Here is a 16565-nt window from a genome sequence, read left to right on the forward strand (position 1 = left end):
AGGGGTTTTCTGTTTTTCTTTGTTTCTTCTCCATCCTCTTCCTCCCTTCTCATCCCCCGGTGTGTTTTTCCTGCCTGTCTTTTTGTCTGGCTGGGGGGGCAGCATTTGATTCTTGTCGTTTCCATGATCTGCAGCTCCTCTTGCTATTGCTCAGCTGTCATAGACCGTATACCTCAATTTCATCCTTTTTATCATAAACTGACACAAACTTATTTTCCTCTGAAGCTTCAGTGAGTTCTTTTTTTCACCAGCATACACCAGGACAAGTCTTACAGTGTTTTGTCATTGATTTGGAGGTCCCGTGCTTTCTATCCTCTCTTCACTTCACAGTCTCTCTCCCTTTTACTCCCTCTCTTTCATACTCCCTCCCTAGTTGTCTCTGGCAGTCCTCCTCTGCACCTCACCGCAGAAGCACATTGCCTCGCTGCAGCTCAGAGCAGTCAGCAGAAGCTTCCACCTCTCTCATTCTTATCTGTTAAAAAGAGCTGTAAGAGGAAGAGGAGCCCAAGTCTTGTCTTCTCTCTGTTGAGTCCAGTCTACAGAATCAAGAGGGGGATCCTCTTTTCTCTTTCTTGACTCAGATTGTCATCTCCAGGTTGAAGTGGAGACAGAGGATTTAGGTTGAAAGGCTGAAAGGTTGGTTTTCCAGCTGTCCATCATCAGTCACAGCTACTAAGCAAACCTTCTTAACAGAGGGGGTTGGATGTTTGAGGGTGAGGAAAGGACACTCTACTTCATTCTACACACATGTCTTTTTGTTTGAAACCAAAACAACATCCACCCGAGAGGAAGCTACCCATGTGGCAGGAGGCTCTATGGACCCGGGGATGCTACCTGCTGGAGAAGGGCGATGGAGGGGATGGGTCTGAGGGGCCTGAGAGCCTGGGAGACAGGTGCCTCAGATTCCAGGCTGAGGAGTGTGTGGAGAAAGAAAAGCCTCAGGACTGGCTGTATGAGTCCTACTACAGAAAAAGCCAGCAGCACCCGCTTTTTGTGTTCCTGCTGCTGATCGTCATGGGAACCTGCCTCGCACTGCTGGTGGTGTTCTTTGCATCAGGACTGGTGAGTGTGTGTATGTGTGTGTGTGGACGTGCAGAGAGGAAAGGGTTATGAAGATGAAGTTGGTTTACCAAGGTAATAACAGGAATAGAAGTCTGTGAAGCTAGAGCTCAATTTAAAGTGCAGCTGACCGCCACTCTCCTGACACAGAAGTTTAAAGAATGGGCAGTTTTTGTTGTTATTTAACCATGATGGGTAACATTTACTCTGTATTTACTCAGAAAAGGCAGCATTTATTAGAAAAAAAGACACTCTAAGTGATGACTTAGCTTGAAGTAAAAACAAGGCCAGTTACGTTTTTAAAAATGGTTGGTTTTAGGAGGAAAGAGAGTCCTCGTGAAAAACGTGTTCGGATATGATTTGCTGGAATGAGATTGTCTCTAGCAGCAAACCCGAATGCATTCTGACAAAGACGTTTGCCGTTTCACACTCGTCTTCATGTTTTTAAATTGGATTTGTATTTTCATGCATGAATTTAAGAAAAAGACAGTGTACAAACAAGCTTGTCTCAAGGTGCAGAAGGCCCAGAGCGCTTCAGAGTCACTGACCCATTCACCCACTCAGACACAGTCCCACCCACTCATGTACACCAGCACATTGACACATTAGCTGCGTTTAAATGGAGAAAAGTTTCGGAAAGAACGCCTGATCAGAAGGAAAATGCGTCATGTAAACACGCCGTTCGGAATACTCTGCCCTAATCAGACTCGTTTGGATCAAAATTTCTTTCCGATCATATAGGTGGGTTATGCCGACTGTTGATCCGATCGTGATGCAAGTAAACTGTTCATTCCGATTGTGTGTCACTACTGCTCTGGTTTACGTCACGCATAGACGGTGTTTCGCTACAGAGAAAGCTTTGGAGCGCATACGGGACCCACCGACTGCTCCGCGCGAGTGAACCCTGTCTGTGAGCAGAGTTATAGCTTTGTGTTTGCGGACAGGGCGGTGGTGCTTTGCTACGTGTGCGCTCCGGGGGGGGTTAGCGGCTGCCAGACTCAGGAGCAGAGCTCGGGCTGCCAGCTCACTCAGCGGCTTTGGGGCGGTGTGCAAACTTTTCAAAGCAGAAATGCCGCTCAGTCCTTAGAAGCTTTTCAAACAATCACGTGGATTTGTGTTTCTAGTCGTGTCCCGACAAAATAAATGCTGATGTCATTCCCAAATATTTACGTGCAGCCGAGATGCAGATTGCGGCATTTCCCGCATGGATTTTGTGTTCATCAAACAAGGCTAATGTTGTTAGCACGTGTTGGTCCACTCCAAACCCTGGCTTCTTCCAGCTCCATTCTTCCACAAAAAAAGTACTGACCACACGGATTAAGAATAAAATGAAAGAACCTCATATTGAGGGGTGAGAGGGTGGGGGGTTTAGCCTGCGATGCGCTTTGGGGGGGGCTACTTGGCAGTGGTCCCCCCTCCCATGGTTGCTGTATGTAGTGGGCCCCCCCTCATACGGTTTCATTTGCACCTTAGACATGTAGGGCCCTTGGTAGGGGGGGTGCTTGGACATCACTGCCAGCAAGCAGCAGATGTCCTCCTAGCACCCTACCGGACAATTTTAACCGCACCTTAGACATTTAGGGCCCCTTGGTGGGGAGGGTGAGGGGACATCACGGTGAGTAATCAGGAGATGTCCCCTCAGGGCCGTACTCGCCAATTTTAACTGCACCCCCTTTAGTACATACACCCCTCCCCCCTCAAAATATACATTCCAACACAAACACACACACATGCACACACACACCCTCACAAACACACACACGCGAACACACACTTTGCAAGGAAGGTGGGACCCAGGACCATCTGTCCCCTACCCCTTCCCTGGTGGGGGGTACGGGGCACGTGGCAACGGCGGCCGTGTCCCCTGAGTGACCGTTTCCTGGGCCCGGCGGTGCTCTCTCCGCGCGGGGGGTTTCACATTACGCCTTAGCCGGGGGTGTCCGTGTCCCTGGAGGGTGGGTTCTGGTCCTTGCCCCTGAGCGCTGGGCCCTGCCAAATTTCCAACTGTGGCCGAGCCTGGTCGGGCCAAGTTTACAACACCCTTGGTGGGCCCCCTTTTTCCCCGGGGTGCTCCCCTCCTGGGCGGGGGCGGCTGGCCCATGCTTTGCTCCTCCCTGGACCAACCGTGGGCCGGGTGGGTGGCTGCCTGGAGTGCGGAGCGGGTCTCCCTTGGGGGGTCTTGGCTCGTACGTGGGGTTGGGGCGGGGGGATGCCCAGAACTCCCGGGTGGTGATGGGCTGCTCGTCTGGGGCTGTGGGCACCCTTCTCGGGTGGGGCCCTGCGTTGGGCTGTCCCGCCGCGGCGGGGGGGGCTGCTCTCCTGGTTGGGCTGGGGCGGCGCTCTCTTTCCCCCTGTGCCTCCCTGCTCTCTGGCTCTGGGGGCCTCGCGGCAGTTCTGCCGGCCCTGGCCTGGGTGGCGGATTGGGCGGCCCGGGGGGTGGTTGTTCCCTGCGTCCTGCCGTGTGGCGTTGGGGGGTTCCGGCTGCCGCTGCTGCTGCGGCGGGGGTCTTGGTGTGGGGATGGCTGGGCACTCTCCCCCCTTCTTTTCACATTCCACCATCCATTTTAGAAGAAAATAAACACTTACCTGAGCACAGGTGTTAGCTCACCTTTGCACTAATAGTTTGCATGATTGAATGAATGAAATATTTCACACTAGTTGGTTTAAAGGCATAAGTATGCGTGTGTGAACACTATCTGTTTTGTGTACATGTTGACATGTGGACATTTTTGCAGCTAGCAGGTGTGTTGATAACATTTGATTGTGTGTGTGGACAGGCCCCGCCCTTTTTGTACTCCATTTGAACCTTACCGTAATGATAAACAACCAGTAAACTTGCTGCTTTATGCTGCTTCATGGTCTTATCCCCCCTCCCACTATCACCCCCCCCCCCCCCCCCTCTCTAACATCCCTCGCTCTTCTTCCCTCCTTTCGTTTTCCGTCCGGTCCAACACCAAAGATCTTCAAACATGATTGAAATTAATAAAGTTTGGCCTCAATTACAAAAGGGGTTTATTCAGACATACCTTTTGGTTTGTCTGAAGATTAATAACCCCTACTGTTAAAGTAAAATATGTCCAACACAAGAGTCCCTCAGTTCTCATCTTCCTGTCCAGCTGTTGGACAGGACAAGTTAAAAAAGAAAAAAAAGAATAAAATGATGAGCAAACAAGCGCTTCACAATATTCATAACATTAATAAAAGCATGTTTAGAAGATCATCTTGTATATTACCGAGCTGCTGCACAAATGTATATGACAGCAAAGGTTTGTTTACTGTGAGACTCATTTCCTCTTCCGGTGTTTCAAACACTACTGCGCATGTGCGAATGATTTATTCCGACCGAATGTGAAACCATGTGAACGTTTGTTATAATAGTGCACGGTTGAATTCTAATCCGACCATTGATCCGATCAAGATATTTTGCGAATGTAACCGCAGTTATAGATGGCTGCTGAACACGGGCACCAACCTATAGCCCTCCCTCCGGTGGAGTGGTGAGCTGCAGTCATGGTGGCACAAATCTGAGATGTTTCATTGCTCAAACCAACCCCTAGTGCTGAAGAACAAGCTGTGAGGCGCTGTGTCTTGTTTTTGGGCCAACAGTAGATTTGATGTGTAAATGTTCTTATTTTAGACATAATCAAACATTCTCTGCTTCTTTCAAATATTGGATCATAGTTTGCCTGATCTAAAATGAGTTTCTACAGTGGGGCAAAAAAGTATAGTCAGCCACAAATTGTGCAAGTTCTGTGCTGCTTAAGTCAAACCTTTTGTGTTCTCTTGTTGATTTGAATGCCAGGATGTCTGTTCAGACACTCTTTTAGCTAATGCCCTGTGATAACCCAGAGTCACCCAACATGGGGCAAAGCGGCTGCACTTGCATTCAGAAGCTTCTTAAAAACACAATTATTTCTGTCGTTTCTTGATAAAAAGAAACAGAAAAATACCATAAAATTGTTTTTTTTGGCAATTGTTGGTTTTTTCTAGATTGTGGATATTTTGAAGACAAATATTTATTGAACACACCAGACGAGTTTTCATATGTGTGTTGAGCAAATCATTGCTGCTTGATTCAGTGGATGTTTTGTCATAGCAGTCAGATTTATTTTCCTTATTGTAATTGCCATTCCCTTAAAAAAATGACCATAGTTTTCATACAACTTCTTTCCAGAGTTTAAGATTCTGTTTTAGGTGGACTTACAGATTGGAAAAGGGACATTGTTTTTGCTAGGGTCTTCTAGAGTTAACAGGGCTGGGTTTTTCCTGGTTTTGCCAAAGAAGCCTGCTTCTACAGGCTACTTATCCCATTATCGTTGCCCATAAGCAGGCTGGGGCTGCCATGGGCCGGCGATGGACCCTCACTGTGCATGTATGATGGCACAAGTGGCTGTGAAGCATTTTGGATTGCAGTGGTGGGTTTGCAGAGTGGATTGAGAGCGGAACGAGGGTTTGGGCAGCAGCCGTGTGGGAGGTGCTGCCTTTGTCTGTAGAATAGTGCTGTTTTGGCGACAAACACTAAACTACAAACATAAGCTTTTGTTTCTTGAGTACTGCTTTTGTGTTTTCTATCAAACAGCCATACTAAAGGGGGCCGTTGTTGTTTCAGATTGATTGTTTTTTTATGTTTGGAATGATCTGCAGACGTGAGTAACCGGCTCTACGTGTTTCAGCTGGTGGCTAAAGCTCCTACTTCAGTCCAATGTTGACCCTGTTTGCACTTAAAAACCCTTTACATCCTGTTAAGGCTCATCAATCTTTCTCTCTCTAACTTTTTATTTTTATTTGGGCTTTATTATTGGCCTCACATAAAGCCAATAATAGACACCCCCCTCCACCTATAATTTCATCTCTTATAATGTATGGCCTCACAGCTGTACTCTTTGTTCAGTTCGAACAGGCCAGGGCCCACTGCAGAGCTGAAGGTTTTGTTTGTTGAGGTGAGTGTTGAACACTGTTAAACGAAGAAGAATGGCAGGAATAAAAAGGGGGGGGGGGTGTTTGGAGGTGGGGGTCAGTGGTGGAGAGAGGGTTTGATGTTATTGTGTGTTCTGGCCTTATCAGCAAGTCAACAGAAACCAAACGAAAGCAGCACTAATGTTCCCAAAATTACTTCTGGCTTTTATCTTTCTCCACAGATCGAGCTGGAGTGGGTGAACGTGGTATTTTAGGAGCGAGACTCCACCACCCTTTCTGTGATGTGTGTGTGTGTGTGTGTGTGTGTGTGTGTGTGTGTGTGTGTGTGTGTGTGTGCGTGTGTGTGTGTGTGTGTGTGTGGACACCAGCATGTTCTTGTTTTTAGCTATGTGTGTTGCTTGGGTGGGTTTGACTGAGGGAGTGTCTCATTTCCTTCCCCAGCATAATCTGTCCTTTTTCTTTCTTTCATTGCCTCCTTGAACTTGTGTCAGCTGTAAAGTGTGTAGGTATGTCTGCTGTTTATTTGATATCCATTTATCAGATGTTCCTAAATGCATGTAGCCAGGTCCAGCATTGACATAGCAAAAAGCACTCCTAGTGACTTCTTAAAGGCCAAGATAAAATCTCAATTGAGTTCAGTTTGCCAGTGCACAGGAAATCTAAAAGCTGGACAAAATAGGCTCCATTTTGTTGGGATTGAATATTATGGAGGAGTTGCAATAAACTCAGCCAATGATTACTGATTGTCACAACAATTCAATCACCATAAAGCCTTTCACTTTAGATGACTAAAGGCTGATAGATAATGCAGATAAAGTTTGATGTCAATATGTCAAACTTGATGAAGAGGTTGGAGCTTGACGTTGGGGTGCAGTCGTGAGTCAGCAGAGTGAAGAGAAGGGGGCTCAGCACACATCCATGGGGGACCCCTGTGTTCATTGTGATGGCGCTGGAGGTGTTGTTGCCGACACAAACTGCCTGTGGTCTCCCTGTCAGAAAGTCCAGCAGCCAGTTAAACAGGGAGGTGTTGAGTGCAATTTGTTCCAGCTTGTGGATGAGCTGCTGGGGGATGACGGTACTGAAGGCGGAGCTGAAGTCAATGAACAACATTCTGACATGAGAGTCTTTTGTTTCCAGGTGGGTGAGGGCTGAATGGAGGGCTGTGGAGATGGCATCATTGTAGACTTTACAGTTTGGGCACATTTATTCAGATTATCATGCACCAAGCTGGGAAAAGTAGAAAGCTTTTGAGGACAAAGAAAAACAAGCTTAAATGGAACGTTCCCTTATTTTTGTAATAATATTTGTTTACTGATGCAGGCAATAATCTGTAAAAAGCCGTTTAAGCGAGTCTTAAACTAGTCTGACTATCAAGGCCAGCAGGAGATGTTTAATCCCAGAATGCAACTGTTACAGTCAGGACCATAAATATTTGGACAGAGACACATTTTTTCTCATTTAGTTTCTGTACGTTACCACAATGAATTTGAAATAAAACAACTCAGATGCCATTTAAGTGCAGACTTTCAGCTTTTATTCCATGGGTTGAACAAAAAGATTGCATCAAAATGTGAAAAACTAAAGCATTTTTAAACACAATCCCTTCATTTCATGGGCTCATCAATAATTGGACAAATGAAATAAGTGAAAACCAAATGGTCATTACTAATATTTGGTTGAAAAGCCTTTGTTGGCAATGAGCCTGAAGTCTTGAACTCATGGACATCACCAGATGCTGGGTTTTCTCCTTCTGGATGCTCTGCCAGGCCTTTACTGCAGCGGCTTTCAGTTGCTGTTCGTTTGTGGGCCTTTCTGTCTGAAGTTTAGTCTTCAACAAGTGAAATGCTGCTTTCGAGTGTTTTCCATCCAACTCCTAACAGTGTTTGATCCCACGACATCCCAAGCTGCCGCTTCTGAACTCCTCCACCTCCAACAAGGGGCTCGCGGCATCTCGGACTTTGACATGGATTTCCGGATTCTGGCTTTCAGCACCCACTGGTCAGACGAAGCTTTGGTGGACGTCTTTCTTCACAGTCTCTCCGACGTTCTCAAAGACGAATTGGCAGCGAGGGAGATTCCGGAAGGACCCTGAAGGAGCTGATCGATCTTGCGGTGCATATCGACCGAAGGATGAGGGAATGGGGTGGTGAACAATGCGGCAACTCAGGCGGGGGCGCCGAGGTGCAGCGGTAGGGTGGTCGACCCATGACCGTAAGGTTGCAGGTTCGATTCCCTATGCCTTCCTATGCCTATGGATCGAAGTGTCCTTGGGCAAGACACTGAACCCGACCTTGCCTCTGGTGGTAGGCGGGCGCCTGTGTTTGGCAGCGGAGCCACCAGTGTGTGAATGTGTGCGTGAATGTGTGTGTGACTGGGTGAATGGGTCTGTGACTGTAAAATCGCTTTGTCCTTGTAGGTAGAAAAGCGCTATACAAGTATAGCCATTCAGGCTCTTGTCCTCCGCGTCCTGAGGGGGTTTCTCCGCTCCCCTCCGGAGTTCCCCTTCTCCCCCGGAGAGCCCATGCAGCTGGGAACAGGCCCTCTCACACCTGCTGAGCGACAGTGCCGCATGGGGTAGGGGCATTGTTTATACTGTGGATAGTCAGGACACTTTGTGTGCAACTGCCCGGGTAAACGTCAGGATTCACCAGCTGTGAGGGAGCTGGTGTGCCTCAAATATTCCTTTTCTTCACCCTCACGGCCTTCAACCAAGGTCTTAGTGACTCATGCAGAAGCACAAGAGGAGATTGAGACTCTGGTTCTGATGGAGATTTGATCTCCCAGGAAGTGGTTGACCGACTTAAAATCCCTGTGGAGCCCCTGTCTCCTGTCTTAGTAATCCATGCTATAAATGGGTCTATCATTTACAAAGTGTCCTCCCGTACAACTAATATTTCTGTTTCTGGAAACCATACTGAACGCACGATTTTTCATGTTGTGGAGTCTTCGACTCCACAGGTAATTTTGAGTTTCCCTTGGTTAAGCAGACATACATTGACTGGTCTATGGGACGGATATTATCATGGAGTTCTTTCTGTTTGCTAAATTGTCTCTCTTCTGCTTCTGTTCGTAACACAGTTGGAGTTCAGCAGTCCCCAGATCCGCCTAACCTCAGTAATGTGCCGTCTGTTTATCATGATTTAAGTATGGTTTTTTGTAATATTCGAGCTAAGTCACCTTTTCCCATCGTCCATATGACTGTGCTATTGACCTCTTGCCAGGAACGCAACCACCCAAGTGTCACATTTACCCCCTGTCGCCACCGGAAAGGGTGCTATGGACAATTACCTACGGGAGAGTCCACAGGCTGGGATCATCCGTCCGTCCTCCTCGCCTGCTGGAGAGGGTTTCTTTTTTGTGGGGAAGCGGGATGGAGGAATGCGGCCCTGCATAGACTACAGGGGTTTGAACAGCATTACAGTTCATTATACTTATCCCCTTCCTCTGCTGCAGTCAACTTTTGACCTGTTGAGCGGGGCCCAAGTCTTTTCCAAACTGGACCTGAGGAGCGCATACCATCTGGTTCGTGTAAGGGAGGGGAATGAGTAGAATACTGCCTTCAATATGCCTAGTGGAGACTTTGAGTATCTGGTCATGCCTTTTGGTCTCACTAATGCCCCGGCTGTCTTCCAGTGTCTTATCAATGATGTCCTGAAAGATACAGTCAGGACCATAAATATTTGAACAGAGACACATTATTTCTAACTTTGTTTCTGGACATTACCACAGTGAATTCTAATTAAAACAACTCAGATGCCATTGAAGTGCAGACTTTCAGCTTTTATTCAATGGGTTGAACAAAAAGATTGTATAAAAATGTGAAAAACTAAAGCCTTTTTTAAACAATCCCTTCATTTCATGGGCTCATCAGTAAATGGACAATTGACTTCCATGCTATAGCATGGGCAGGTGTGGGCAATTCCCTTGTTATGTCATTATGAGTGAAGCAGATAAAAGACCTGGAGTTGATTAGAGGACTCGTGCTGCATTTTGAAGATTTTGCTATGAACAGACAACATGCGGTCAAAGGAGCTCTCCATGCAGGTGAAAGGAGCCATCATTAAGCTGAGAAAACAGAAAAAAACCATGCCAGAAATTGCTACAGTATTAGGAGTGGCAAAATCAACAGTGTGGTACATCCTGAGAAAGAGAGAAAGCACTGGTGAACTCAGCAACGCAAAAAAACCTGGATGTCCACGGAAGACAACAGTGGTGGATGATGGGAGAATCATTTCCATGGTGAAGAGGAACCCCTTCACAACAGCCAACCAAGTGAACAACACTCTCCAGGAGGTAGGCGTATCAATATCCAAGTCTACCATCAAAAGAAGACTGCATGAAAGTAGATACAGATGGTTTGGACTTTTCTAAAAAGCATCTGAAAAAGCCAGCACAGTTCTGGAAAAACATTCTTTGGACAGATGAAACCAAAATCAACCTCTACCCAACTAGATGACCCAACTCCCAATGGTAGCCCTTGTGCTATCCTAGGCACTTTAGCATTGGGAGTTGGGTCATCTAGACCCACTAGACAGTGCTCTGAACCTTTTTTCTTCAATGATTTGTGATCTTCACTGGTGTCCATGGATAACATGAAATCTTTCCACCTTTATCTACCTTTGTCATGGTAGGGAGAACACGTCAATGTACGGGTGGGGTCATCTAAGATAGCACAAGGGTTAAAGTACCTAGGATAACACAATGGTTAATGATGAACCCCAAAATTTCAGAGCTTGGAAACGCTCATTTGTAAATGCAATAAATGGATTAGACGTCACAGCAAGTGAGGAGATGGACTTGATGTTAAAGTGGCTCGGCAAAAAATCTGCTGAACACGCAGAGCGAATCAGAGCTATACACATTAAAAATCCAGTCGATGGTCTCAACATGATATGAGACAGACTTGAACGATGTTATGGCTCAGCCGAAGTGATTGAGGACGAGTATGATCAAGCTCAAAAGGTCATCATTCAAGCGGTGCAACAGGATGTGTATGAAGAGGAAATCAATTGTGCAAGGAAACGAGAGGAACTACCCAAAACCAGTCCTCTCAAAAACCTGGACCCCTTTCTGGATGACAAAGGACTTCTCGGAGTAGGTGGTTGTATCAGTAACTCAAGCCTACGTCAAGCTGAAACGAACCCGCTTATTGTTCCTGGCCAGCATCATGTTGCAACTCTCCTCATAATGTACTACCATGAGAAGACTCATCACCAATGTTGCCTATTCACAGAGGGAGCTGTTCGTTCTGCAGGATGGTGGATAGTGGGTGACAAAAGAAAGGTGAGCTCTCAATCCATCACTGCATAACCTGCATTGACTCTATGGCCCACTGAGCATACAAAAAATGTCAAACCTCCCTCCAGATCGCCTGACTACTTACCCTCCATTTACAAATGTAGGTTTAGATGTGTTCCAGATGCACTGGTCTCTGGTCACAACATTCCACTTTCTTCACCTGTGATAAATCTTGGTGTCAAAATCGATTCTACTCTAACATTTGATCATCATATACGTCACCTCTCCAAAGTCTCTTTTTTCCATCTGAAAAACATTGCAAAGCTCCGCCCCTCACTAACCCAGTCTGATGCAGAAAAACTAATCCATGCTTTTGTCTCCTCCAGACTAGATTACTGCAATGCTCTCCTTGTTGGGATTCCTGGCAGGAGCCTGGAAAAGCTCCAGCACATCCAAAACTGCGCTGCTAGGGTCCTGACAAGGAGACGCAAATTTGACCACATCACTCCTGTCCTTCAGTCACTTCACTGGTTACCCATTCGTTCCAGAATTCAATACAAACTCTGTCTCCTCACCTACCAATGCCTCCATGGAACTGCCCCTGCCTACCTCAGTGAGCTCCTTTCCCTGCACGCCACTTCACGACTCCTCCGTTCCAATTTCACACACTGCCTTCATCAGCCAAGGACCAGGCTAACCACTATGGGAGACAGAGCCTTTCAGGCTGCTGCCCCTCGACTCTGGAACAATCTTCCACAATCCCTCAGAGCCCCACAAAGCCTTGGCACATTCAAAAAAGGCTTAAAAACTTTTCTTTTTAATAATGCTTTTTAGTACTTTCATTGTTGTTTTATTTTTGTCTTACCTTGTTCTTATTGTAAATCATTTTTATTTCTGCCTCCATTGTAGCGCTTTGGGATTTTATCTAAAATGTAAAGCGCATTCTAAATAAAATTTATTATTATTATTATTATTATTATCACAAGAGGAAGTGTTAACCAAAACAAACGATGGGCCGTCATATTCACCTGCCTAAGTGTTAGAGCAGTACACATCGAAGCAATAGCTTCACTTGACACATCCAGCTTCATTAATGCATTGATACGATTCATGGCCACAAGGGGACCAGTGAAAAGCATTCGCTCAGATCGTGGCACTGACTTTGTCAGTGCATGTAGAGAGCTCAAAATTTTCTCAAACCTTGACGACACAGCTGTACTGGCTTACTTGAAGGAACATGGATGCACATGGACATTTAACCCTCCACATGCTTCCCATTTCGGTGGATCATGGGAAAGAATGATTGGACTAGCCAGGAGAATATTGGACTCTACGTTTTTTCAGCTCACGACCACTAAACTCACTCATGATGTCCTTGCCACCTTTGTGGCAGAGGTGGCAGCCATTATCAACTGCAGACCTCTCGTCCCAGTTTCGTCAGACCCGAATGACCCTTTCGTCTTGACCCCAGCCACTCTTCTAACTCAAAAGGAGATTCCTCTTCAAGCCCCAGCTGGAAACTTCACAGGATCAGACCTTTACAAGCATCAGTGGCGCCAGATCCAACACTTGTCAAATGTGTTTTGGGATAGGTGGAAGAAAGAGTTTCTTCCTACTCTTCAACCTCGTCGCAAGTGGCAGAATAGCCAACCTAACATGAGCGTTGGAAGCGTTGAAATTGTTGGAAAAAATCTTTCGCTCTGAGATTTTTCCACGCGTGTTCTAATAGTCGGGAGAGATAAAAGACCAGGATTCCACCGGATAAAGTTACAGAAGGTTTATTCCCTAACAAAAGTTCCAAGACAGAATTAAAACAGATCTGGGTCCTCATTTTAGAAGGCCTACCAAACGCAAGAAGTTACAGGCGTTTTACATGAAAGGCCACAAGAGAGAAGACAATAAAATTATGCTCTGCTCAGACTTTTAAAGAAGATTTGGGCTTCCTCCTCCTGTGGAAAACATGACGTCGAATCTCCGCCCTGGAACACTCGGATTGTCTGACAGATAGTCCGCCTTCGTCCATCCGCCAATAGTCGATGGTTCTTCTTGAATCTAGTCCACACCCTCACGGAGACACGTCCACAGTGACATCTGGTTTCCTTCAGATATGTCCATCAAAAATCAGATTGACGGCAGGAACTGCAAGAAGCCTCTGGGTCAAAGTTCAGTCTTTTGTTCTTCCCTTGGCACCGGACATCTAGAGAGGTTCTCACAGATATAATCGGTTCCAGAGATTGTTTGAATGAGGATGTTGTCTTCACTACTGCTGACTTCTGTTAAACAACACCTAAAAGGTCAACATCCCCCTCCTCTGTAGAGGAAGGGGTCGCAGCTGCAGTCCATAGGTCACATCTCAGGAATGTGAGGTCAGGATGCACAGAGTTCAGTTAAAGCACACACTTAAGCTATGGAATAAACTTCAAGTGATATAGGTAAAACAGAAACGTAACAAAATAAGACAGAAAAACCCTTCTAAAGTGAGGACCAAAAATATAATTTCCTTCAGTTTCCCTCTCTTGATCTCATGAAGTGAAGTCACACAAAAAATAATAACACATCATCACATTACACAATAACAAAACATATCAGCAGGTCCACATGACCTGAAAGCTGTGGACTCAAGCCCGCACAATCTACAACACGGAAGCAATGAGAATTTCAAAGGTGATATTGTCAAGCCATGAGCGTGCAAGTAAAAAACCTGCCAGAGCATTGCCTAATCCATTTTTGAGAAACAATCAGTATACATTCAGACAGGAACATTCTTGTATATTATAGTATAAAAAGTATAAAAATATAAAAAGAGAGCAAAGACAATCAAAATAACACTTCCTGTATGAAAAGAACACCTGGAATTAAGGGGAGAAATTGAGACATATTAAGGCAGAACAAAAATCACACAGGCAACGAAAGAGTAAAAATAGAAATGTTAAACATGACATCAAGCGTAATTCAGAAAATTTCTTCCATGTCCTCCATGGGGGTCCCATCGGAGAAGCTGCGATTCATATGGCCCACATAAATAAGAATAGCAATATTCTTAGTTAATATTCTTAGTTAGTTAGTTAGTTAGTTAGTTAGTTAGTTAGTTAGTTAGTTAGTTAGTATTGCAACAAAATCCAAAAAGTCATTCAGGGCCTTGACCACTCGTGTCCTCCTCCTGCATGTCCCACAAGCTCTGGCAAGCTTGGACCTGGCCTCCTATGGACTTCTGAATGAGCCTGGTAATTATTATTCCATCTGACACATGTGATACAACAGAACGTTTGAAAAGAGCTTGGGGTGTCTCCCCAAGATGAGTCTGATGTGGATCTAAATATCGATTAGGGTTAGGGTCAGAAACTTAAAAAATAAAACAAGAACAAAAGACAATAATAAAATAAAAAAATGACAAAACACGACAAGACAAGAATAAAAATGCACAGAAGAGATGTGATGGAAATGTCCACCACATTGTCCTCTCCATAGTCTGCTTCTCCTCGTGCTGTTTTCATGGAAAACATAGGTGGGAGTATGCAAATTCAAGATAAAGACAAGTTTATTAGGGGCTGTCGTCTAATGACCCATGTGGTGGATTCTAACTCCACCAGCATTACTTATCACCTCAGGACAGTGTGGTAAAACCCCTTCATCCTTGCTGTGGATGAGATAACCAGATGAACAGACACACAAAGCTCTAAAAAGGTAAAAAGGTCTATCAAAATTAACATTTAAACCTTCTTTCTAAACAAATACATTTAAACGATGATAATTGAAACAAATTGAAACAAAGATAATTGAAACCATGATAATACTAAAACAATTTCCTACAACGAATCATTAATACCTCTTTCCACCCTCTCTTGGCCTGGGGGAAACCCCAGGACACTAATTAAGTGAAACCATGCAGATTTAAACAAAGATAAGGCACAAACACATAAACCAGACCAATAAAAAGTAAAAACATAAAAACAACAAACGGGTGTGTGCACCGGTAAGGTGAACAGGCGTCCTGTCCACATTCCAGTGAAATAACCACATGAAGAAATGAAACCACTTATTGTCGTTGGCGTACAGCCGTAAGGTTAGTCACACCCTCGTCATTTATCATCAACCTCAAGGGGTCCATGTGTTTCACAAAACAAAGAAGTGTCTACTACAACCACAAGAAAATCAACATGTCCAAACTATTTCCCGATGTGTATGCTCCAAATAAGACATACTACGCTCTATATACAGTGAAAAACCTGTGCTAAAAACAGTTCTGCCTAAAAATGAGACTTCCCTTCTGCTAAAGTGCAAATTCCTGTTACATTTCAAAACTCAAACATACAACTGCAACAGAATATCTTTTATTACTCACAGGCAGGTTTCAATAGTCGGTGCTGCTAGCTGCTACCCTCTAGTAGCACAACATCCTGTCAGAGAGACTTGCAAACAGTGACTGAAAATGCCAGGAAATTTTATTAACACCTATGTACTAAAATGCGAATAACTGTCTGCTATTTTCACGTAATGGAATGCAAAAATAAGGGTTTGCTAAATCAATGGCAGTGAACAACACACATTGTTGAGCTAAAGTTGACAACATGCAATATGGATCAGGAACGGGTAGAACTAGAGTAATAGTGACATCATTAACAGTCCTTAAATCATATGCCATGCAATAAATTTTAACATCTGCTTTCAAGACCAGTCTAAAAGAAGTACTACGAAGAATGTGAATTCTACACCAGAGTTCCACAAACCAGTCCAAGTTTCCTCTGTCCCTTCATCTGCATCCTTCACCAGCATTACTGAGGTCTAAAAACTTGTGCTCCTGCAATTACCTGAAGCACCACTAGGGAAGCGTGGAACATGAACCAACAGCAAATGAACCTGTGGACCATGAAGCATCAGAGAGCGTGGTTAACAGCACCTCTGCATCGTCATGATCTGTCTTCTGTCTGCTGCGATGTTTGTCAATACAGAAATGGTCCAGAACTCAGGAATTTGTCGTTGGATGGACGGTTAACCTGTACATTTTTATCGAGGGGGGAAAGTGAACACCTGAAAAAACACAATTCTACCAATGTGTTGTTAATGTCCTGCTTAGTCTAATTCTATGTGAGATACAGCTGTGTCTGACAGCTAGTACCGTTGCATGTGTGAGTGTATTAATGCACAATAAACCGCTTACCCTGAGGGCAACTATATGTTAGTGTAGGTCAAATGCCACGTGTGGCCTTCTACCTGCTGAAATACTGCCTGGTACTGTTAATCATAGAGTGTACAGGTCAGACCATTCGGAGGCGGAAATCGTCAAGGACAAGAGTCGTGGCTTTTAAAACTGAAATCCACAAACCACCTGGCTTTTCAGGGGCCTCTGGCTC

At 45.1% G+C, this 16565-nt stretch overlaps 1 protein-coding gene across 4 annotated transcripts in view; it reads left to right on the forward strand.

The window, feature by feature from the left end:
• Positions 1-374: 374 nt before the first annotated feature.
• LOC101159207 (adenylate cyclase type 2) overlaps positions 375-16565 on the forward strand; it is a 106782-nt gene continuing 90591 nt past the window's right edge. For all 4 annotated transcript variants that reach the window (XM_023960298.1, XM_023960300.1, XM_023960299.1 and 1 more), the window contains exon 1: positions 375-1062. In XM_023960298.1, coding sequence (XP_023816066.1) covers positions 748-1062 — 315 coding nt within the window. In that variant the 5' untranslated portion in view covers positions 375-747. The remainder of the gene's footprint in view (positions 1063-16565) is intronic.

Source organism: Oryzias latipes, chromosome 11 (assembly GCF_002234675.1).
Source record: "Oryzias latipes chromosome 11, ASM223467v1".
In the NCBI taxonomy this organism is placed as follows: Eukaryota; Metazoa; Chordata; class Actinopteri; order Beloniformes; family Adrianichthyidae; genus Oryzias; species Oryzias latipes.